At 36.5% G+C, this 24,920-nt stretch overlaps 1 protein-coding gene across 1 annotated transcript in view; it reads right to left on the bottom strand.

Annotated features, from left to right (window-relative positions):
- Positions 1–24,920, bottom strand: part of LOC125678099 (dynein axonemal heavy chain 8-like) — a 281,238-nt gene that overhangs the window by 93,962 nt on the left and 162,356 nt on the right. The window contains exons 51-60 of the mRNA XM_056156251.1: positions 22,465–22,599; positions 21,878–22,000; positions 19,836–20,049; positions 19,581–19,687; positions 16,349–16,512; positions 14,508–14,700; positions 10,798–10,920; positions 4,147–4,277; positions 1,247–1,400; positions 1–37 (exon numbers count right to left, since the gene is read on the bottom strand). The exon at positions 1–37 is cut by the window's left edge and continues 128 nt beyond it. Of these exons, the coding sequence (XP_056012226.1) occupies positions 1–37; positions 1,247–1,400; positions 4,147–4,277; positions 10,798–10,920; positions 14,508–14,700; positions 16,349–16,512; positions 19,581–19,687; positions 19,836–20,049; positions 21,878–22,000; positions 22,465–22,599 (1,381 nt within the window). The remainder of the gene's footprint in view (positions 38–1,246; positions 1,401–4,146; positions 4,278–10,797; positions 10,921–14,507; positions 14,701–16,348; positions 16,513–19,580; positions 19,688–19,835; positions 20,050–21,877; positions 22,001–22,464; positions 22,600–24,920) is intronic.

Raw genomic sequence — 24,920 nt, 5'->3', positions numbered from 1 at the left:
TTTCATCCAGTTCATCTTTGGCAAACAAGTTCGATACCTGTTAAGTAATCATAAAGTCTCTTGAAAATTAATGAAAACATGACCATGAGTTTAATAATTAGTAACACCTGAAAATTTTAACTATGCTAATCATTACAGGTAAACTTAAACAAGAGGTCCATGGTCCACAACATTCACCTGAGTTACCTTGGCCTTGCTTTTCTTCATCAGAAGATTTATATAGATCTTTACTCTCTGTAATCCAATGAAAAATTTTGACCCTGTATTATGACCCCAACCAAGCCCATGGGAGTGGGGTGGGGGGAGGGGGCACCTCCTAAACAGAGAACCCTGGGGATTTTCAATTATTACCAGTGTTTAAACTATTTGACTACATAAACTATTTGACTACATTGATTATTGATAGAAGAGTACATATTTCAATCAAACTAACAAATTCTTATCCATCTATAACCCGTTTTATTCATTTCAATGGATTGATTGATTGAATATTGTTTAACCTTCTGCTCGAGAATAATTCACTCATATGGAGACGTCACCACTATCGGTGAAGAGCTGCAAAATTTAGGCCTATGCTCCGCACTTATGGCCATTGAGCAGGGAGGGATATTGTTTCACTACAGAGCTCCATCCTAAATAAATTGCTAAATATTGGAAGTAAGGATGATTTTTAAAGAATGTACATCATTGTATAAGGTTTTGACCCTGTCCCAAATATCTATGTCAACAGGGACCATGAAATCCCCCCCCCCCCCCCCCCCTCGTCTACTTAGAAAACTTTAAACCAATTTAGGTGGGGAAAAAAGTCCATTAGTATTTCAGACAGAAGTTGAAAATGTTCACAGTTTATGATCGAACAACACACAAGCATTATAATGGTTATACACATGTGACTTAATTACATAAATGAACAAAAAGTACTACAGTTAGTTTAGTTACAATGAATAGAGCAGATTTTCCAACACAATATGCCCTTCTCTGCATTCTACACAACTGGTCATTTCGAAATTCTGAACACATTTGGTCTCATTTGATCCAATTAGTGTGGCCAATAATTGCATGAGAATGCAACTGAATCCAACAGTGAATGTAAACATCCGAAGCTAAAATAATAGAAATAATTCCTACAATTCTCTACAGGTTTGGCCTCCGAGATACAAGCAATACTAAATATGCTGACTGTATACATGTGCATGTTGAATAAACTCTCCCTGAATATAAAACTATAAAATAAAATTCTACATACCTCTCCTGAGCTAAGAACATTATTCAAGTATTCAAGAAAAGCTTCATCCTTGATTTCATTGTCAGTGAATAAAAATGTGATTCCTTTGCCTTCACATCCAGCAATGCGATACATGAACTTTAAATCCTCCATCAAGTTGCTAACATTGTACGTCCTGTTAATGAATGTTTTTTAATTTGTTTTTCTCAAGAACTTTACCTGTCAAATTCATTCTACAAACTTAACTATAACTTTCTCATAGGTTTCATTTTCTAGCTGGGACAAATCTGCATATGCATGGTCGCTAATTAAAACTGTTTTATCTTATTATATAGTGTCCTGTTGACCTGACCTTTCAACAATTTCACTACAGATATAAGATTAATTATTTCAGCATAACATGATATAAAATAGTAGCTTTAAAAACTATATACAGTCAAACCTGTATTAAGAGACCGTCCAACAGAGAATGGAAAAAAGGTCACATATGGCAGGTGGTCTCTTAATACAGGTTGCCTATTTTCTGCACTTAATGGGTAAAATTTCGCAAATAATTTGTACAATGGAAAAAATGACATGTATTTGGAATTTATCATAAAGAGTATCAAGTACGGTTTTAATAGTTGTAAAATAAAATTAATAATACACTGAAGTTAAAAATCTAGAATTACAATGTGTTGTATCATAATTTATTATTCATCAAAAATTACATTTATTCTGTTTAAGAATAATAAACTTTGCATGCATTTCATATTGCACATTTACATGAGATTTAAAACTCATTTATGAACTGCATGTAAATTCTAAAACTTATAAACACTTTGTTGTAAAGAGTATTTATGTATAGCCTACTTGTACAGTGTAACTAAAAAATGCAATGCTTGTGGTAAGAAAGCAAATGGTGAAGTGTTGCGTCTCCTTTTGTACAATACATGCTGGAAAAATGTTATTCAATTTGAGAAACATTAAATAAATCACAATATCCATTGTACATGCACAGCAAATCTTTTAAGCTTAGAACTAGTGCAGGCAACTTTCTTAAACTCGGTCGTGTCAAATACTCGGGATATGTTGAAGTGATCGAGCCGCTAGTTCCGGTCATTATTCTGGAAACCTGGAGTATCTCATGCAGGAAAACTGTGAATACTCCGTTTAAAATTTCAGTCCTAAGCACAATATTTACCTGATTTATATCACAATCGGGCAAATTTTTCACTCTGTTGAACATAATGGTATAACAAGTGGTAGATTTTCATTTCCGATCTAGCCTGCCCGTGTGGTACTTCTTAAAGTTTGTCAAAATTCACACTTTCAAATTCCCTGATCCTTGATTTTGTTAAATAAACAACAACTCGGGTTTTATTAATTTAAACCACACACAACACTGCATGTTGACAGCTTGGGTATAATTTATTCAGAGGGCCGACTAAACAAGATCACCGCCAAATTGAGCGTTTGAAAACGAAAGTGTTAGAGGCGATAATTCCCAGAATAGTCGTGCGTTTGAAAACGAAAGTGTTAGGGGCGATAATTCCCAGAATAGTCGTGCGTTTGAAAACGAAAGTGTTAGGGGCGATAATTCCCAGAATGGTTGGCTCAACCGAAATCGAAAGTAGTAATCACGTTGTAATCGAAAAATGTACAGTCGTTAAATAAAGGTAAAATTTCGTGAAAATACACGAAAAGGTTGTAAAAGTCATGGTCGTTGGTCGCGTCAGACGGGTGGTCGTTTAATACAGGTACAATATATAGAGTAACGTCTTGGGGGGAACTTTTTATGGTCACATACGACAGTGAGTCGCTTAATACAGTGGGTCGCTATGGCAGTTTTGACTGTATCAACCATTGCCTTTGTGCATGTATGTCCAGTTTACTTGACCTTTCAACCTTAATCGAGATCATTCCCATGCTATCAGAAAGAAGTCTGTGTCTGAAGGACAGAAAGGAAAATCAGTTAAAGTCCCAAAACATTTTTTAAATAAGGTTCCTGTAGACCTGGTCTTTGAACCCCAAAATCATTAGAAAAAAAAATCCTTGTCCCAATTCAACAAGAAAGAGAATGATAGCTTTGAAGTTAACTTCATTGGCCAAATGGACAAAGGAATTCCCATGACCTAACCCCCCCCCCCCCCCCCCCCCCCCCAAAAAAACAACTTCATTTGAAAAGGAGAATTAGTTCAAATAAGACTTTATAATAAATGTCTGAAGGTATGTTTTGAAACAGGTTTAGTGGAAAAAGATGTTGGGGATTCTTTGATTTAAAAATTTTAAGGTGACAATGTAAAAATAGCTTCACAATACCCAAATAGTGCCACAGATAAAGCTGCACTGTAAATTGCAGGTTTCTATAATTGTTGATCATGTAGGATTGAGCTCTTTGGTCTATCTCATGTTTCCCCCCAGAGAGCTACAGTTCTGACCTTAATCTGCTATCAAATGACCTCAAATCATGGTCTGCATATTAAACATTCTCGAGGCCTAGCTGTAATAAATAAAGTTCAAATTCATTTCTTTTTGTAATCTTGACCTTACTAATGCATAGGTAGGTGTCTTTCTCTGGCTTTGTCCACTCTGTAGTAAATACAAAGGGTATTCAGTTGAAATACAGTCAGGTCATAAAAATTCTCAGACCTTGACCTAAAACGTCAACCTGAGCACCCTGGCCTCAAAATCTACATGTGTCCTACATTGATCTGACATTGTCCACTTATATACTGAATATGAATATCTGTAGGTTAAAAAATACAATGTACTTGAGATATCGCAAGAAATGAAAGTATAGATGGTCATATGATAATGTTGTTACTATAGGGCCCTGCATCTTTAATGCGGGGTCCCATTGAGACTTAGAAATGTGTAAAATGATTATTAAATCACTATGAATGTGGTTATCATTGTATTAAGTGCAACCCTGAGCATACCTGGAAAGAGTTATCTGAAATATTCTGTAGCCTGCAATAAATGAGGCTAGACGAGTAAGGGACTGCTTTCCTGATCCTCCAACTCCAACCAACAAAGCATTTCCTCTTGGAGTACCAATAATTCTAGATATCTGTTTCATAAAAAATGTAAGCAAAATATTTCCATGAAGTAAATGCAGTTAACGTATTCAAAAGTGTTTAAAACTTGCTGCTAAATCAGACAGAAATGCAGGACTGACTGCTTGTAACAAGAGTACCACCAACGGTACAACATCAGACCGTAAGACCATCCGTGCAATATCTGTACCTATGATTAGAAAAAGTCCAGAAAACTATTTGACCTACTTTTAGTCCTAAAGTAGGTCATGGTGCACCAATCAAGTTGAAATGTGAATTGAATATTTTTTTCATTGAGAGGGAGTTTCTGACAAAATTTCTGGGTAATACCTGTATTCATAATGAAAAAAGAAATCTGGAAAAATGAAAACAAGGTTTTTCTATTAAGTGATACTATGACCTTGACTTTGAGAAACAATAGGCATCCTTTGCTTGGCCAAAGGTGTATTTGTACCAAGTTTGACAGTCCTAGCCCCAATGGTTCAGTCTGCATCCTGCCTACAAGGTTTTCTTAAGTGTTACTATGTCCTTGACCTTTGACCTTGAGAAACGATAGGGATCCTCCACTTGGCCTAATGTGAATGTGTATCAAGTTTGACGGTTCTAGTCCTAATGTTTCAGTCTGTATCCTGCCTACAAGGTTTTCCTACTAAGCAATACTATGACCTTGACCTTTAAGAACAAAAGGCATCCTCCTCTTCACATGAGAAGTATGTGTACCAAGTTTGATGGTTCTAGCCCCAATACTTCAGTCTGTATTTTGCCTAGAAAGTTTTCCTATCAACAGATACAACCTTGACCTTAAAAAACAATAGGCATATTCCTTTCATCATGGCGATTAAATGTACCAAGTTGTAAGATCCTCGGTCCAATAGTTCGGTCTGTATTCTGTCTACAAGGTTTTGTTATCAATTGATACTATGAACTTGACCTTTGACCATGAAAAACATTGCGCATCTTCCTTTCATCATGGTGATTAAATGTACCAAGTTGTAAGATCCTGGAGCTTATGGTTGACAAAGCCCAGACAGGCAAAGAGACGACGCTATACTATAATACGTCCTGTCTTTGATGGCCATATAAATATTGTAAGCCCAGGTTGTCAAAGACCTACTAGCCCTGAGAAAATAACTGCCACTTTTGAAATTACTTTCATTAATAACTATCTGCTAATCAAAGCGATTATAGCATTCAGCTCTCATAACTTCTTTTCAAATCATATATAATTCTAAAAAAGCCCCTTGGCTTGTTACAACTTTGCTACTTGTATGATAAGTAGATTCGATACATCTATATTTGATCTAACAGATATTTTAACACGTCTAGTCAGGCGTCTCTACAAAGAAATTTGTTCACAACTGGAAAATTTATGCCTCTCATGCACTCGGGTGCAAGGTTAATTATCTTAAACAGTGACCAGTATTCAGGTAAACACTTGTCTTCAAAATGATATCTCAACTGATCGAAGGATTTCAATGAAATTTCAGTAAAGCTTTCCTGAGGTCAGAAATGAAATTTCATATACCAAATATACAGCAAGACTTGTAAAATGGCCAGCTGCAGGACTAAACAAAACAGCAAATTTAGAGAGGTTGCCGATTTGTTGAGAATTTGGTAAATAACTGAGAAGTTATCCCATATGCAAAGCATAACAACTATTCAAAGGCTATTATCATTAAAGACATTACTTGTCATCATTTGTATCTTATTTAATTAATGCCCGTCGACTTCAATCTCATTTACCTAAAAAAAAACAACCCCAAAAAACAAGAGTACTGCCAACAGTACATAATACGCCCGTGAAAAGCTAATATAGGGTGTTTTTATTACACCATGAATTGTAAAACATGACTTCAAGTAGTATCAGCAATCAATGTCAGGGTGTGACATACTTTCTTTGCTTCGTAAAAACAAGACAAATCATGTACTCTTCATGCAATATTCTCACTTGGCATAAGATGTATGTGTACCAAGTTTGATGGTCCTTGCTCCAATGAATCGATCTGTATCCTGTTACTACGACCTTGACCTTAAGAAACAATAGGCATCCTCCACTGCATAAAGCGTACGTGTACAAAGTTTGACGGTCCTAGCCCCAACATTTTGGTCTGTATACTGCTTACAAGGTTTTCCTACCAAGCGATACTGTGACCGTGACCTTGACCTTGAAAAATAGGCATCTTCCTCTCATTATGGTGATCAAATGTACCAAGTTGCAATACCCTAGAGCTCACGGTTCGGTTTGTATCCTGCCTACAAGGTTTTCCTACTAAGTAATACTACGACCTTGAACTTTGACCTCTTATCTTGAAAAAACAATAGGCATCTTCCTCTCATCATAGTGATTAAATGTACCAATTAAAGTTGTAAAATCTTGGAGCTTATGGTTCAGTCTGTATCCTGCCCACAAGGTCCGGACGGACGACGCCATACCACAATACGTTCTTCGACGGGCGTATAAATATAATTATACATCATGTTTATTACTGAAAGAAAATGATATAATGCAGTCCTCATCAGAGAAATATCACGTGTCCACTTTGATGTTCGGTTGAAGTTTGGGACATCAATAATTTACTATGTATTCTAGTGCGACTGTATTGTAATCTGCATTTTGATTGGTTAGCATCAATAAGACAGAAAGCTTTCAATTGTGACATCAGGAGAACAACACAAAAACCATTTTGTCAAACAATAACATTTCATGATATTTATAAAACAAACAAGAGATGATTATAACAGAGTTTGATACCAAGGCACAACCGACCGACCGAGTCTTCTAAATGATAGGTCTGGTCGGTTAAAATGTTGGTTTACTAGTCAGAGTGGTCATGAAAAAATAAAGAAGAAACTTTATTCTAAACCACAAGATATTCTATTCTTAACTAAAAAATAATTGAATAAACTTTACGAACAAATTTAAACTGCATGATGACGTTGTCTCTATTCTTAGTTGTAATAAATAAGTCATGGTCAGAAGCTTAGCCCTCTTCTGTTTTGTCAGGCAGATACGATTCTCCCCATGTATCTTTGCTCCCATCTTCGCGCTAGAGCGCCAGGCACTTCAGCCAAGAGGTAGATCTTCCTATGTGTCAGGTTTGATGTGGAACAGCTTGGTTGATACTTTCAGGGAGTCTTTGTACCACTTTAACTGACTACCTCTGGAGCGCGAGCCATTTTCTAGCTCCCTGAACAAGAGCTGTTTTGGGATGCAGGTGTCATCCATTCTTTGAACATAATCAGCCCAGTGGAGTTGGCCTGACTGCAGCATGGTGTTGGTGCTGTACATGTTAGCATGGCTTAGAACCTCAGTATCTGGATCTTGTTTTGCCATCTGATGCCCAAAATTTTGCTAAGACATAATGTGTGGAAATGGTTTAGTTTCTTGGTGTCTCTGGTATACCATCCAGGTCTCACTTGCCTAGCCAGACAAATTATGTATCCTCCATATAACAATAATTTTCAACAAGAGATGTTTGTAAAACACATATGCTCCCCATGGTGCAAAATTGAAAAGGGTTATACACACACATCATTTATTTGATAGTATTATCATCAATTCAAAATATTGAGCAGACAATATCTTCCTATGTCAAGAGTGAATTGACCATGTGACCTCAAAATCAATAAGGGTCATCTTCTCCTGAAGACGTACCAGTGTACTAAGTTTGATGTCTGTCAAGAAAAGGGTTCTCAAGATATTGAGCAGACAGTATATTCCAATGTCCAGTTTGACTCTTGACCTTTAAACATGTGACCTCAAAATCAATAGGGGTTATTTTCTCATGAAGACGTACCAGTGTACCAAGTTTGATGTCTGTCAAGCAAAGGGTTCTCAAGATATTGAACGGACAATATATTCCTATGCCCAGTGTGACCCTTGACCTTTGACCATATGAACTCAAAATCAATAGGGGTCATCTTCTCCTGAAGACGTATCAGTGTACCAAGTTTGATGTCTGTCAAGAAAAGGGTTCTCAAGATACTGAGCAGACAGTATATTCCCATGTCTAGTTTGACCCTTGACTTTTGACCATGTGACCTCAAAATCAATAAGAGTCATCTTCTCCTGCAGATCTACCAGTGTACTAAGTCTGATGTCTGTCAAGAAAAGGGTTCTCAAAATATTGAGCAGACATTATATTCCTATGTCCCATTTGACCCTTGACCTATGACCATGTGACCTCAAAATCAATAGGGGTCATCTTCTCCTGAAAATGTACCAGTGTACTACGTTTGATGTCTGTCAAGCAAAGGGTTCTCAAGATATGGAATGGACAGTATATTCCAATGTCCAGTTTGACCCTTGACCTTTGAACATGTGACCTCAAAATCAATAGGGGTCATCTACTCCTGAAGATGTATTGGTGTATCAAGTTTGATGTCTGTCAAGCAAAGGGTTCTCTAGACATTGAATGGTCAGTATATTCCTATGTCCAGAGTAGATTGACCCTTGACCTGAAAAATAATAGGGGTCCTCTTCTACTCATAACCAACCCACATATGAAATATCATTATCACCAAGTGAATGGTTCTCAAGATATTGAGCGGACAACATGTGGTCTACCGACCGTCCAACCGACTGACAGGTGCAAACCAATATGCCCCTCTTCTTTGAAGGGGGGCATAAAAAAGGGGGCAAAACTCCAGCAAGAGAGGTCGAAATGGATCAAAATTGCAACATGATTTAGAATGATCCACAAAAAAGCTACATAGCAAGTTTCAGCTTGATATGTGACAGAGAAATGAAATTAGAAACAGAAATTCCCGAACAACATACAGACATCGCTGTACCATATGTTCCTTCTAGACAGGTGTATAATATAATGAAATTAAATGACAGTATGACATAGGATCTTATATCTGTAAAATTACGAGGATGAGTCAATAAGTAACCAGCCTATCTCATTTTTGATTGACCAAGATGGTCACGATTTTAATGCCTTGTTTCAATACATGTTTTATACCTGGGTACAAAATTGCACATGTATTGAGTCATTCTTTTATAAGATCTTGAATGTCAAACATGGTTAGTAATGCAAAGGATTGCTTTTCATCTAAAGTTGAGTACCGTGCTGTAATTCGGTACTTGTATTTAAAAGGTAAAACAGGCAACAGAATGCACAGCGAGTTAGCTGATTTTTATGGGTCTTCTGCATCATCTTATGCTCAAGTTAAATTCTCGGTAGGGGAACTCAAACGCAGTAGAACATCTTTAGAAGATGAAGCCAGGTCTGGACACCCACTGGATGCCACCGACAACAAAATGTTCAAGATAGTTCGATATCTGGTAGACTCTGATAGGTGAATTCACGAGGAAGAAATAGTGCAGGCATTAGGCATTTCACATGGTAGCATTTCACCAATCTTGCATGATTGTTTAGGTATGGGCAAGCTAGGTATGGTATGGGTCCCAAAATCCCTTAGAGATGAGCAAATGGCAACCAGAGCATCAGTATGCAGCGCCTTGTTGAAGCGTTTTAAATAGGTCAAAAGATGATTTTTTTTGCGTCTGGTGACTGTAGATGAGACTTGGGTTCATTATCATGAGCCAGAGAATAAAGCTCAGAGTCGTCTGTGGGTAGGGCCTGGGTCCCCAAGGCCAAAGAAGTTCAAGACGCAACCATCTGCTGGCAAGGTGATGGCCACAGTATTTTGGGACGCAAAAGGCATTATTATGTTGGACTTCTTACCCAAGAGAAGAACAATAACTGGAATGTACTATGCAAACTTGCTAGACAAGCCCAGAACCGACATCCGTGAAAAAGTCAAACTCTCTAAAGGTGTTTTGCTGCAACAGGACAACGCAAGAGTCCACACTTGCAAAGTTGCAATGGATGCTATAGAGCGAAATGGGTATGAATTAATACCACATCCTGCCTATTCACCTGACCTACATGTAGCTCCTAGCGACTTCTTCCTATTCCCAAACTTGAAAAGGGCTGTCCGTGGACGTCATTTCCAGTCTGACGAAGAAGTCTTGACGGCAGTTGAGGAGTGGGTCAATGGAAAGGACCCCGACTTTTTCAGTTCTGGGCTGATGGCACTTGAACACCATTGGTCTAAGTGCATCACACTAAAGGGCAATTACATAAAAAAGGAAGAGGTGGATCTCAACCGGAAATAAGTTAGGCTGCTTACTTATTGAATCGCCCTCGTATCAAAATAAAACACTGCAATTAAGATCGATAGCTAAATTTGTTGGGGTTTTTTTTAATCTAAAAAGTGCTTCACAGTACACAAAAAATACAAAGATCAAATCCTCTAACCAATCAAACAATATCATTGGCTGATTTAATTTTAGCTTATTTATATTGCATCATCCTTCGTTTCGAACCCACACATGTTTTATATGGTGACTGATGTCAAGGATTAGTGTAAGGTAACGAATCAAAAACCCTTAACTTGTGAAGATGAACTACATAAAAATCCTTGCATACTAATTCACTATATTCTGTTCTTGTGTTGTTAACAACAGATTTGCAACAAATGGTTCCACAACTACATTTGGGAAGCAAAATAGCTGTAACTAACCTTTATTAAATGCACCATAGCATCCTTGAAGAAGACTAGATCCATATGTGCACCTCTAACTGCTTCATTGTATTGCTCCATGTATGTCAACAGCCTTTCATTCAGTGAATCATATGATGGGATCTGAAAAAGAAATAAATAATCAAGACATCAGAAATACATACAATGTACCTGGATTTCATTAGACCCAAATGCAATTCTCTTCAACTTGCGCACACACATCCTTCTGATTCTTGAGAAGATTTCTAAAATAAAGTGAAAAATCAACAGACTGGGACCATATTCAAACTTGATCTGAAACTTTTTATGGCAAGCAATGTACCAAATATCAAATGAATATCTGTAAGCACAACAACAAAAAAGTCTGGAAAACTGATAATTCATGCTATTTTTCTAAGTCCAAGGGCCATAACTAAGTGAAAAAATCAACGAACCGAGACAAAATTCGAATCTGTTGAGTAACTTGTTATGGCAAAGCAACGTACCAAATATAAAATAAATATCTGCAAGAACAGAGAAAAAAGTGCGGAAAGCTGGACTGACAGACAGATGGAGCGCAAACCTAAAGTCCCCTTCGACTTCATCAGTAGGGGACTAAAAAATTCCATTCTTAAAATATCTAAGCTAACTTCTAATATTCAGCAACAGTATAAAACAAGATGTGTTAACAGTTTTTGCCCAACCGCTAAGGCCCCAGGGGTGCAGGAGTCCTGAAATTAAAGAAATTATTTCCTCCTTGTCCCAAAGATGCTTCATACCAGATTTGAAAGGAATGGGAATGGTAGTTATGAAGAAGTTAAAACAGTTCTATTTTGCACACATTTAATTAATGACGACTTTGGCCCTACCCCTGGGATCATAAAAATCACAATTTTGGTAAAGGACTACCTGTTCTTTCTAAATATCTACATACCAAGTTTGGCCCCGCCCTGGGATCAGAACCCCTACCCTAGGGATCATGAAATTTACAATTTTGGTAGCAACCTTCCTGCTTCCTGGTCAATTTTGGGCAGTTACTTACACCACAAAACTTGGAGGTCGTTTTATCAATAAATAAGCTTGCTTTGGAGAAAACTACAGTAACTAACGTTAAGAATATTCCACGGATACTTCATACATGCCAACTTTCCCGATTTGTGCGGGATTCAAAAATACCCCGAAATCCTGATTTTCTAAAAATATCTCCCATTTTACAACAACAAACCCCCATTTCCAACCGGAATTTGAAATCCCGCGTCATTTCTGAACTGGCCAATCAGAAATCGGGACAATAGTCAGCCATTGCTGTTTACCTGTGTCGCATGGTGTCGGGTTGGTCTGCCTGTGTCGGGGTGTTTATTGGACAGTATGAAGCATGTTTTGATAGTAATTAATCGGGAAGACGGATTTCAAATTGACATATCCTTTACACAAACGTGAATGACAACGATGATAGTGTCACCACCAAACAATCGGACATTCCCGATTTTTGCCTCTCGCTGACAGCATTCAAAATTTGCAATAAGGTACGTCAAATATATATTTTTTCCAACTATAACAGTATAGATTATCCAAATCTATCTGTCTATAGTGATGTATTATATAATCTATATAATGTAGTATTCATTAAATATACTTTGTGATGCATAATTCGCACAAGTTTGTACTGAATTTTATATTTATCAAGTAGCCTTAATTTACAAGTAAAAACGTATATTTTGATGTGTTTTTTTCCTGGTAATTATTTCAGATGTCATGGGTGCAAAGGTTTTGTTTGCAAACTTCATAGCAGGGCAGATAACTCCTTTTCTGGTTGCAATGCAGATTATTCCACCAGACTCTGCAAGCCCATGTTTACAGACAAGCAAGATTGCCTTTGTAGTCATACCTAAATGCATGTGCTTTAATTTAAATTTTGATATATAGACCAGCCAATGTTTATTGTATGGTGTAAAAGGATGCAACCTTAAGTATTATTTGATAATATGTATGTGACTTGTTGTTGGAGAGGATTTTTTTGCTGAATAGATGATTTCAATAAAATATTTATGTATATCTTTCAAAGTCTTTTTTTTATATAGATAATGGTCAAACACACTTGATGTTGTGTTAATATATGATACATTTACAATGATTTTATTGATATTTTATTTGAAAAGACAAATATTTATTCTCATGCTTTAATGTCGTTAATTTTGAGCTTTGAAAAAAAGGTCGTCGCGCGCAAAATCCCCCATGGAGATTTTTAAAAGTTGGCATGTATGATACTTGATAATTATTGTAAAATGATGCAAATGAATAATCAATCGTTTGAAATTGTGATTATATAATTAGAAAACTGGTCCTAACATTAATTTTTCTATATAAAGGGAAACAACTCCATCAAAAATCAACAAACCAGATCAACTAAAGTTGGTCTGTAACTCATCAATATACACCTGCATACAAAAAATAAATTCATTATCTCAAGGCACTTACAAAAAATTTCAGAAAACTGGTCATAACAGTAATTTTTCTACATTAAAGAGGCACAACTCCATCAAAAATCAACGAACCAGAACAAAACTCAAACTTGATCTGTCATTCATCAATATACACCGGCACACAAACAACAATATCAGTAAAACTGGTGGATGCTTCCCAAAATACATCTAACCTATTGAACTACTTCATATGATGAATGACTTGCACAATGATCAATATCTGTTGAAATGTTGTAGAAATGAAGTTTTCTTTTTCATATAAATTGTACATGTTGAGTGGCGTTGACCATTACAAAATGACCTTGAGTGACCTTTGTCTGAAAGTCATTTGTTTTCCTATTAATTATTTGTGTGATATATAATCAATACCTCTTAAAAAATTGCTGAAACAAGAGGTACTGTGAGCAATGCTCACTAAGAATACCCCCCGCTTACCCCAATCTCCCAAAGGGTGTTGGTAATAGGTATAAACTACCTCTTTTCTGAGTGTAAAAAACAAATGGCATGACAAACCGAACCATATTGCTACTTCGATGTCCAGTGCGCTTGACCTTTGACCTTTTGACCCCAAAATCGATAGGGAACATCTTCATCCCATGGGTAGTCCATACGTATGATATGGTGACGGTAGGTGGAAAGGATAATGCTTTAGAGTCCGGAAACCATTGTGTCTACAGACGGACGGACGGACGGACAGACAGACGGACAACCTGATTCCAGTATACCCCCCCCCCCCCCCCCCCCACAACTTGTTGCGGGGGGTATAATGAGGCATTTTATTGTATATGAGGTATATATTCTGAGTGACCTTGACCTTCAAAAATCTCTGTCTCAAGGAATATTTGTGATCAATTATGATCATTTCTGATGAAAAGTTAAGAAGATAGATACTTCAAAAAACGTTGAAATAAGAAACTTCAATATGTTGAGTGATTGAACTTTCCAAAAGGACCTTGGTCCAAAAGCCCTGGTCTCAAGGAACATTTGTAATCAATTATATCAATTTCTGACGAAAGATTTAGATGTGAGCTTTGACGGACGGACAGACATGACTATATGCCCCCCCCCCCCCCCCCCAATTTTTCGGGGAGCATAATAAAAATCAATTCAATATCTTAAAGTGTCAAGAATAAACGTCTGGAAAACTGGGTGTCACAGAGGGACAGACAAGGGTAAAACTATATGCCCCAACCACTTTGTAGTGGGGTCATAAAAACTCCTGGAATTGCGTATACTGAGCATTCATACCTGTTCATATATTTTGGGGGCCTCCAATACAGCATCATCAGCCTCTTCTCCTGTGGGTTCTGGAGCATCACGCAGAAAATCAACAAAATAGGGTTCTTCATGACACCTGTCAACTAGCATCTCATCAATGTGATCACGAATGACATTGTTCAAACACTTCTCAAACCAAGCTTTGTCCATTTCATTTGTAAATCTGAAATTGACAAAAATGTGAATCAAAGAATGAAAGAGTCTCTGACTAAAACTGGAGATTTGCAGTAAGTTCTGAGGCCTGCAGTGTACATTTACAAATATATGAATGAGATAAGTATTCAAATCTCTGACCTTTACCTCTCATATATGACCATACTTGAGGGTCAAAAGGCATCCTTGACAACAACAAAATGAAAGAAAAAGTGAGCAAGCTCACATAGCCCACATGAATGACAATGCTACACACAACGAATGGAAATACTTTGCATAAAACAAAGCAAATTCTTATGCCTCTTTGCTATACTTCATTATTTCATGTATTACTAGATGGAACTACTTAAGTCATATGTAATATTGTTTAGACAAGTATATTATGTAAAATATTAAAACAGACATATTTTAATTACATGTAGCTTGAAAACCGGTTTGATGCAAGTTGCACCAAATAGTATATTTTGGCCAAACTTCAATATTCAAAAAGAGCATAACATCAGAAATTTTTTTTTTTAAAAAGAATTTCCTGTGAATATTTATATCTATACGATATGTCCATATTAAACATACATATGTATATCTATACGATATGTCCATATTAAACATACATATGCTCCAATTTTTCAGGTTAGATTTTTAATAAAGATATAAATAATTAAAACATTTCACCAACACATCACGAGAGTGCAAGATAAATTCATTGTTGCAATGCTCAAACATTCTGTTTAGCGGTATAGTGCCAGCTGGGCCCAGCTAAAATTCGCAATTTTCCAAATTCTCGTGAGAATCTGCTGTAATTTAGCCTTAAGGTGTTGGGTCTCCAGTTTTGTTTTTGTTTGTAAAGATATAATACAACAGTATTCTGTGAATAAAATGAAGCAAGAAATGTTTCAGAAACAGACCTCCACCTCACCCCAATATTTTTTTACATATCTGCATGTAAAATTTGAATCCCCTGTTGTAGCTCCACCCTACCCCTAGGGCCATGATTTGAACAAACATTAATCTACTCTATGTCAGGAAGCTTTCATTTAAATTTCAACTTTTCTGGCCCAGTGGTTCTTGAGAAGATTTCCCTATATATTCACATGTAAAACATTGATGCCCTTTTTTGACCCCACTCTACCCCCCGGGGGTCACAATTTGAACAAACTTGAATGTACTCTGTCAGGAAGCTTTCATGTACATCTCTACTTTTCAAGCCCAGTGGTTCTCGAGAAGTCTTTTAAATGATCCCACCCTATTTTTGCTTTTGATTATCTCCCCTTTGAAAGGAGCTGGTACCTTCATTCAACACAACTTGAATCCCCTTCACCCAAAGATGATTTGTACCAAGTTTGATTGAAATTGACTCGTTGGTTTAGGAGAAGATGAAAATGTGAAAAGTTAACGACGACAACAATAACAGAAACTGGACAAATTTTGATCAGAAAGCTCACTCGAGCCTTTGGCTTAGGCGAGCTAAAATGATCAGCACTTTGGAATAGGGCAAACCACTGCACTATGCTATGCTGCTTTGATTGAACACTACCAAGTAGTCAACTTTCGATAAACTGCTACCTTTTGTTCTTTGTGGCGATAATTTGAAAGTTTAACCTGTATATAACAAATCTGATAAATAGAATAATCTGGAAAATCAATGTGGTAAACTAAACCTGTCAGAAATGACTCTAGCACACTCATGCTTAAAGAGTCCTAACAACATCAACTGGTCTTCACATTCTTCTCCTTTAATTTTCAGCATTCCTTCCCATATACGGGATAGATCTCTGAGGTTGAAAATGTAATGGAATTTAGCTGGTGTAGGCAACATTTTCACCTGTAAAACAAAAGCAGGGACACTTTAAATCAAACGCATTTGAGCCCCTTCCCAGTTCTTCATGCATTTCTGAAATCAATTGTGTCTATATATTAAAATATACATGCATACTGTGATACATGTAGCTGCATAATTTTACCTGTTTGGAAATTCATACGAGACACACATTCTAATAGATCAGATTTCTAAACAAGACCAATGCTCACACTGCAATATTGCCTGTTCAATATATTTTGAAATGCAACAGTAATCAAAGAAGAAAGAACATCCAAAACTATTCATTGGTCAACTTCATTTAAAAATCTAGATCACAAAGACTTTGATTTTGATATTTTTATAAAAATCCCCTTTTTTTCCTTCAGTAAAACTGGTGTCACTTGACCTTGATCCTAGTTCATAGATCCTAACATCCTCTCATCATTTTTGATGACCCTATGTCTCTATTAGTCCCAGTTCTAAAGTTATACAAGTTTTTATAATTAAAGTCTTAGGTCAAGATCACTGGAGATACTAGTTTGCAGGTCACTACATCCTTTTATCATTTCCGAAGATTCCATGTCTCTATCAGTCCCAGTTCTAAAGTTATACCAGATTATGTTTAAGGTCAAGGTCACTGGAGTCACTTGACCTTGATACCAATTTGTAGATCCCAAAATCCTTTTCCCCCTGAAGATCCCATCTCTTTACTAGACCTAGTTCTTAAGTAATACTAAGGTCAAAGGTCATTGGAGTCACTTGACCTTCATATGAGTTTGTAGATCTTGTCATACTCTTATCATTTATGAAGATCCAATGTCTCTATGAATTCCAGTTCTGAAATCATATGAGCTTGTATGTCCATGGTCAGAAGTCAAGGTTACTGGAGTCATTTGACCTTGATACTAATTTGTACATATCATCACCCTTTCATCATTTCTGAAGATCCCATATCTCTATCAGACCTGGTTCTTAATTAAGAAATACCAATTTTATGTTCTAAGTTCAGAGGTCAAGGTCATTGGAGTAACTTGACCTTGATATTAATTTGTAGATTTCACCATCCTTCATTATTTTTAAAGTTCTAAGTTCAGAGGTCAAGGTCACTGGAGTCACTTGACATTGATGCTAATTTATAGGCCCTGTCATCTTCTAATCATTTCTTAAGGTCCCATGCCTCTATCAATTCCAGTTCTAAAGTTAAATGAGTTGATATGTTCAAGGTCAGAGGTTAAGGGAGTCATTTGTCATACTCTTATCATTTATGAAGATCCAATGTCTCTATGAATTCCAGTTCTGAAATCATATAAGCTTGTATGTCCAAGGTCAGAAGTCAAGGTTACTGGAGTCATTTGACCTTGATACTAATTTGTACATATCATCACCCTTTCATCATTTCTGAAGATCCCATATCTCTATCAGACCTGGTTCTTAATTAAGAAATACCAATTTTATGTTCTAAGTTCAGAGGTCAAGGTCACTGGAGTCACTTGACCTTGATGCTAATTTATAGGCCCTGTCATCTTCTAATAATTTCTTAAGGTCCCATGCCTCTATCAATTCCAGTTCTAAAGTTAAATGAGTTGATATGTTCAAGGTCAGAGGTTAAGGGAGTCATTTAACCTTGATATTGATTTGTAGATCCTATCATCTTTTCTGAAGACTCCATGTCTCTATCAGACCTGGTACTTCCGTAATACCAATTTTATGTTCTAAGGTCAGAAGTTAAGGTCACTGGGGTCACTTTACCTGATACTAGTTTGTAAGTCCTATCATCCTCTTGCCATTTCTTAAAATCTCATGTCACTATTAGTCCCGGTTTCAAAATTGCCAATTTTTATGTTATGGTCAGAGGTCAAGGTCACTTGACCTTGATACTAATTTGTAGGCCCACTCATTCTCTTTCCAAAGACCCCAGGACTCTATAATATTTGTCAAGTTATATCTGTTGAATTTTGGAGTTAATTTTTTGCCCATAGAGTTTTATGTTAAACCCCACCCCCATTTGATCCCCCAAAAATGTACCCCAACTCCCTTCAATCTGAAAACAGAAACATTTCTGCACATCTAGATACACTGGCCTTTGACATCCTTAAATATCTATTACTTTTATTGACTGGTTATGGAGATTGGTGTACGTCTTACAGTTTTAGGCACGTGAAAGAAAAAAGAAGTGGAAGATGAATAAGAACAATAAAAATCAAGCAAAAACAAGTCTCCAAACTTGCTTTGGGAGACTTAACTGACAATCCTGCAAAATTTGAACAAAATCCGTTTAGGGGTTTCTGAAGAGTTGTGTCCACAGAGTGTTCCTATAGTGTAGAATGTACAAATTCAACAAAATTCTATAACTCCTGTAAAATTTGTCAAATCAAAATGGCAACGCAATATAATCAACTACATATGATGACCAACAATCTTACAAAATTTGAACAAAATCCATTGAGCAGTTTTGGAGGAGTTGCATCCATAAAGTCAAGTGGGACGGATGGACAGACCATTTAAGCAGGGGGTTAAGTACACATTTTTCCACATCCAACATTACATGTGGGGGGGGGGGGGGGGAATGTACGATAACTAAATATATGTTATATGAAATATCTATAACTATACGAGAGGAGGAAATTTACACTTTTATCACACGACCGCGAAATTAGTGTAAATTAAAACCACTTCTACAGACTACTTACTTTATCCTTCCCAAAGAGATTAAAATTAACAACTGCTTGATAGTCCAAGGCGACTAAATACTGGTACACTTTATACAGTACAGAACTGTTTGGGGACCAGAACCATGAAGTGTGTGACATACCTATTTCAGGCATAGGTCATGAAATATACTCACTCCACAGAGTGGGCAGGGGAAAATACAGTTCTAGTTAAAAGGTCATAGGTCTCACTAGATTTTTCTCAGTCAAAAGATGAATCATGTAAGCATACCATTTCCATCATACTTGCTTGGAAGGTGGTCAGAGGAAAATGCCTATGTACATATATGTGAGGGACAACAGTCAGTAGTGAAGGGATGCACAGTTTTTGAAGTGTCAGAAGCTAATACGATTTACATAAAGTTTGAAATAAACAATAATAACCTTTGTCATTTGCCATAGAATTCTTGTAGCTGGTACAATCTTCTTCACAATCTCACATATCTCTGGATTGAAACGACTTGGGCAAAAGTATCCACAACCAATTATTCCTGCAAAATATCTAGATTTAATTCAAAAGAAAACTGCTGGGCACCTAATTATCCCAAATAAAGAAACTTGTGAAAGTAAATATAAGATAAGTATTAAGTCATAAAGTTGTGGCCAAAATAGAGGGCCCAAATTCAGTACTAAACCTACCAAAGATTTTGTCAATGGAATTATTAGATGGCAAAGTACAGTTAAATATGGAGAATTGTCGTTTCAGTCTTTGAGGAATATCATTTCTCCCCCCTCCAGGATGTATCATAGCTGCTACAAATTGCATATCTACTATTGATATGAAATCTCCAGGCTTGTCAAGGCTGTACATGCCATGCATCTCCATCATTTGTCGGGTGATTTCATTTGTGATCTATAATCAAATGACAAAGTATGTGTTAATATCATAAAACATGAAATTTTCAAGGGCCTAGTTCAGATAACTTCATTGAAATTTTGGGCTGTTTCATGCAGCATTGCATGACATACCTATTATCAAATATTTTGAGCTATGATGCATGCACAGACTTGTACAAGTACTCAAATTGTGGTTGTGGAAACACAATACCAACATAATTTAAAATAAATTGAAGTAGTTTTGCATAATTATTTATTTTCAATATGAAAATGATATAAAATTGTGTAATTAGAAAGTACAGGTTACGCTTGAAACAAGAGGCCCACAGGCCTTATCGCTCACCTGAATACTAGTGAAAAAGTATCACTACTTCCGAGGGCTATGAAATCTAGAAAAAAAAATTCCTGTTCTAGATATCTAAGGGCTATTCCAGAAATAAATACATGGGGGGGGGGGGGGGGGGGGGGGGGGGTCGGGAGACACCTTTTGTATATACCAAGCACCCATAAAAAAAAATAAAAAATTACCCCATGACCCATCAAATTAATAAACTCATTTTACAATGACCCATCTAATAAAAAAAAAAAAAACTAACCAGACCCACCACAAAAATATTTTTAAAAATGAAAACGGTACAAATCTCGCGAGGTTTTCGGGACAAACATTCTAGTCAATGACGCGGTAATGCCTGTGCGACATTGTATCACAGTAGTTCTGAAGAAACGATGTCACATCAACAATGAAAGGCATCTATGGCGGGAATGTTGGAAAGATTGGGAGTCCAAACGATGCTATTATCATGAAATGGGTATGGATATGTTTTTCCACGAATCGTTCGTCTTCTAATGGAGCCCGCGCCCGGAGGCCTCTATATCACCATCACACCGACTGATAAATATAACGCATCGGTACCCTCGTATAAATCAACTAAGGTTTGCCTATTTTTATTAGAAAACGGAATACCTATTGGTTTCAAAATATTCCCAAAATCGATGCACTGTAAACTGTAATAATCTACAGAACAGAGTTCGCCGCCATCACGTCCAAAGGGACCCTATTAAACGCGCCTCTAATTTGAAGAGTGCCGTAATGGAAAGTTATGCGCTGCAAAGAGCGACAACTCGAATAGTTCTATGTTACTTTCGATTTCGAAAGCACGTTTTCAATTTTCCCTCCGACGTTTTGTAACCAACACGACAAGAGCGACAATAAAAATATTCTGAAAACTCAACACCCACGTAGCACAAAATAAAACAATAGAAACTACCCACTACCCATAATAAATATTTCATTAACAATCCCACCACGGACCAATTAAAATCTGAAAAAATACGACCACCCACACAAAAAAATATCATTTGCCGCCCGACCCCCCCATTTGATCATTTCTGGAACAGCCCTAAGCGAAATTCTAATGTTCAGCAACAGTATAAAACAAGATGTAACGTGTTCTTAAAACTTCACTGCCCTCAAAAGTGCATACACTTAAGTCATAGGTGTATTAATATTAAAACATCAAAAGATATGACTAATTTGGACTCATCCGAAAGTCCTAACCCTGGTGATCACGAGTTTTACAACCATTTCGTTTAATTTCACCTTTATGAAACGACTGTACATTTTTCGATTACAACGCGATTCCTACTTTCGATTGCCAAATCTGGGCAGACGTCTGTATAGAAATAGAAGGAAATTAATAATTGAATTGTTTATTAAGAGACATCAGACAAAAAGACGTTAATTGATGGCAGTAGCTCACCCCTCCATTGGCCAGATAAGCTAGTATTTAAGTTGCTAAACACACAAATTCCTTAAGAACCATCTGTATCTAAGACAAACTGACCTGATCACCCCACTCGTTGATAATGGGCATGTTCACATCATCAATGAAAACTGTCATTCTCCTGCCTCCTGGAGGTCCGTATGTACTCCCCATTCTCTTGTCAACGTAGCTCTCTATTGTCCTCTGAAAAATTTGTTCATCCTATTCAAACTATTCAGTAATGACGCAATGCTTGCTGTGTAATCATTATAATTGGTGCGAGCTTTATTTCTGTGGATTTTGTGGGCAACATCCCTAGGAATTTAATTCTCAATGAAATACACAATTTATATAATGTTTCAATGTAGAAAATCAAATCCAAATGACTCGACAAGTGGTCATGTGCATGTTGATAAGCTTTAGAGAAGTAAAGCAGTCTTCAGTTATCCTTTGAACTTCCAGCTTGGGGGCGGGGGCATTAAAAGTCATGTGACATTGATCTTGACAATCTATTGTTGAAAAAAGTTTGAATTACCTTTCTTTTTTAAACTAAAATCGAATATATATACATGTCCAAGTCGGACAAGTCATCAAACACACTTGCTCACTATTCAAAACAAGTCTCAGGCATACAGTAATTTCATAAACAGTTTATTATCAATCATTACCTGGAACATGGATGGTGTTGAAGCAGATGAAAAGTTGAAACTTTTACTCAGATGATTGTCAGGGTCATATTGTGCCATGTAGCCTTTAATCATCACAGTCTTTGCTGTTCCTTGCTCTCCAATTAGTAGTACAGCCTGGAAAATTACATGCAATGAAAAAAAAATCAACGCTTTATTTGGTTTAAATGTACTGATGTCATCACCAAACAAAACTTGTAATGTGCAAATCAACTGTCATCCAAAGAAACTTACAGGTCAGCTCTAATTCTGCTATATCTACCATAAAATCAGAAGTGCTTTATTCTTAATGACCGATATATCTAATCAAAGCTGAAGAACATTGCATGTTAGAATAAAGTTTTTTATTATTTTTTTTTGGCTGCAATTCCCATGTCTGTCATTAACAGTATGCAATGGAGCCTCATTTATCCAGACGTTTAGGATCCCAACCAAATCATCCAGACTTATAAATGAAATGTATGGATATCTAATTTTTGCTATATACACTGAGTGGCCAAAAGTATTGCAACAAACATGGCTGACGTCATCACAATTTTACTCGCTTCAAATTTTATTTTTATTGCTGACGCGTAACAAAGTAAGCTTGGGTCGTGATGTCAGGTATGCGAATTAACTAGGGTACGAATTATATGGGGAACCGTTTGTAATTCAAAGTAGCAGACGATTTCCGGTAAGGTATCGAATGAAAACAATGTCGAAGAATGAGAGAGAATTGTCAAAGTACCTAAAGGAAAGGATTGTAATTCTAAATTCAAAGGGATTTAATGACAACAAAATTAGTGAATCATTGGGAATCCATCGAAGCACTGTTGGACGAGTTTTGAAAACATTCCGTCAAAAAGAAAGTGTTAAAAACGATCCCCGGAGAGGAAGGCCCCGAGTGATAGATGGGAGGGGTGATCGGAAACTTTATCGCTTTCTGAAAACTAACAGAAGACAATTTCTTCAAGACATTACATCAACTTTTAAAAGGAATGAAGGTACAAATGTGTCCATGAGAACTGTTCGTCGTAAGTTACACCAGGAAGGATACAGGAGGGGCAAAATTCAGAAAACGCTTACAATCGCTAAAGTCAACAAACAACGCCGAATTTTGTGGTGCCGAGGAAAAGACATTGGAAACCTGAACAGTGGTAGAAAGTTATTTTCTCAGACGAAACACAGGTAGTCATTGGACAAAATAACTCTGTAAGTTTGTGGAGAAAATCGTCCGAGAAGAGGAAACCTTACCGTCTGAACCAACGCAAAACGCCTGTGAGAGTAAGCTGTATGTTTTAGGGGTGTATTACCTATTATGGTATTGGTGTTCGTGTACCTGTTGATAGAAATCTAAACTCAGCAAGGTATATTGAATTGCTGGATAATCACTTATGGCCCGTTGTTAGCAAAATTTTTGGAAATCAGCAATTTATTTTCCAAGACGATAATTCCACCCCCACTCCTCTAGACAGACCAATACTTGGAAACAAGAAAACGGTATTCCAAAATTCAACTGACCATATATGTCATTGAAAATGTCTGGCGTTGTATCAAAATCAAACTGTCCCGTGAGTTTGATGATATTTAAAACCGGGATGACCTAATGGCTGCAGTGACAAAAATTTGGAATGACCTCTCTCAAACATATATCTGTAGCTTCCATGCTTCAATATCTTCAAGACCACGACAAGTTATTATTCAGAAAGACTTTGCAACAAATTACTAGAAAAAAAATGGTAAATAAATAATGTTTATTTCATTGAAAGTTGTTTTTTTCCATGCAGCTGTTATTTACATTGTGATGACGTCAGCCATGTTTGTTGCAATACTTTTGGCCACTCAGTGTACATCGTCTATGACCTTCTATTCCAACGGCAATAAAGAAGAATGCTGCACTTACATGTTTTTCCTTTGTATTACATACTATGATGTACATTAGCATTAATTACCACATAACACATGTTTGATTAAAAATTACTAAAATTCGAAAATTAAGCATTATTCTTAAATAACATACATTGCACAATAAAATGACCCTACTAAAATTTGAACTTATATTTACATGTATACTGTATGAATGTACTATCAGTTATTGATATTGTGTAATTCAAATGTATTATGCAATAGTGCTTAGTGTTTAAATTCAGTAATATTTATCTTATCAAAATAATGAATGCAACTTGTGAACATTCCTTTAGTTACTGCTATATACATGGTAGCAAGTGAAAAATGACTTATATTGGTTGCAACAATGTTTATTTGGCCATCATGGTAATTGTACAAGCTAATTTTTAATGACTGAACCCCCAACCCCCCAACCAATTGATAAGCTATCAAATCTGATACTGTTTTTAATTAATTTACCCAAGCGAGCTGTTTGAGGTCCCCTCTTAAGAAGGTATGCTACACCAGAGAAATTTGATATGGCTGAAAAGTGGAGTATATGTAAAAAGAAT

Source organism: Ostrea edulis, chromosome 2, assembly GCF_947568905.1.
Source record: "Ostrea edulis chromosome 2, xbOstEdul1.1, whole genome shotgun sequence".
Classification (NCBI taxonomy): domain Eukaryota; kingdom Metazoa; phylum Mollusca; class Bivalvia; order Ostreida; family Ostreidae; genus Ostrea; species Ostrea edulis.
The sequence above is the reverse complement of the archived record's forward strand: the minus strand, read 5'-3'. Positions and strand labels throughout refer to the sequence as shown.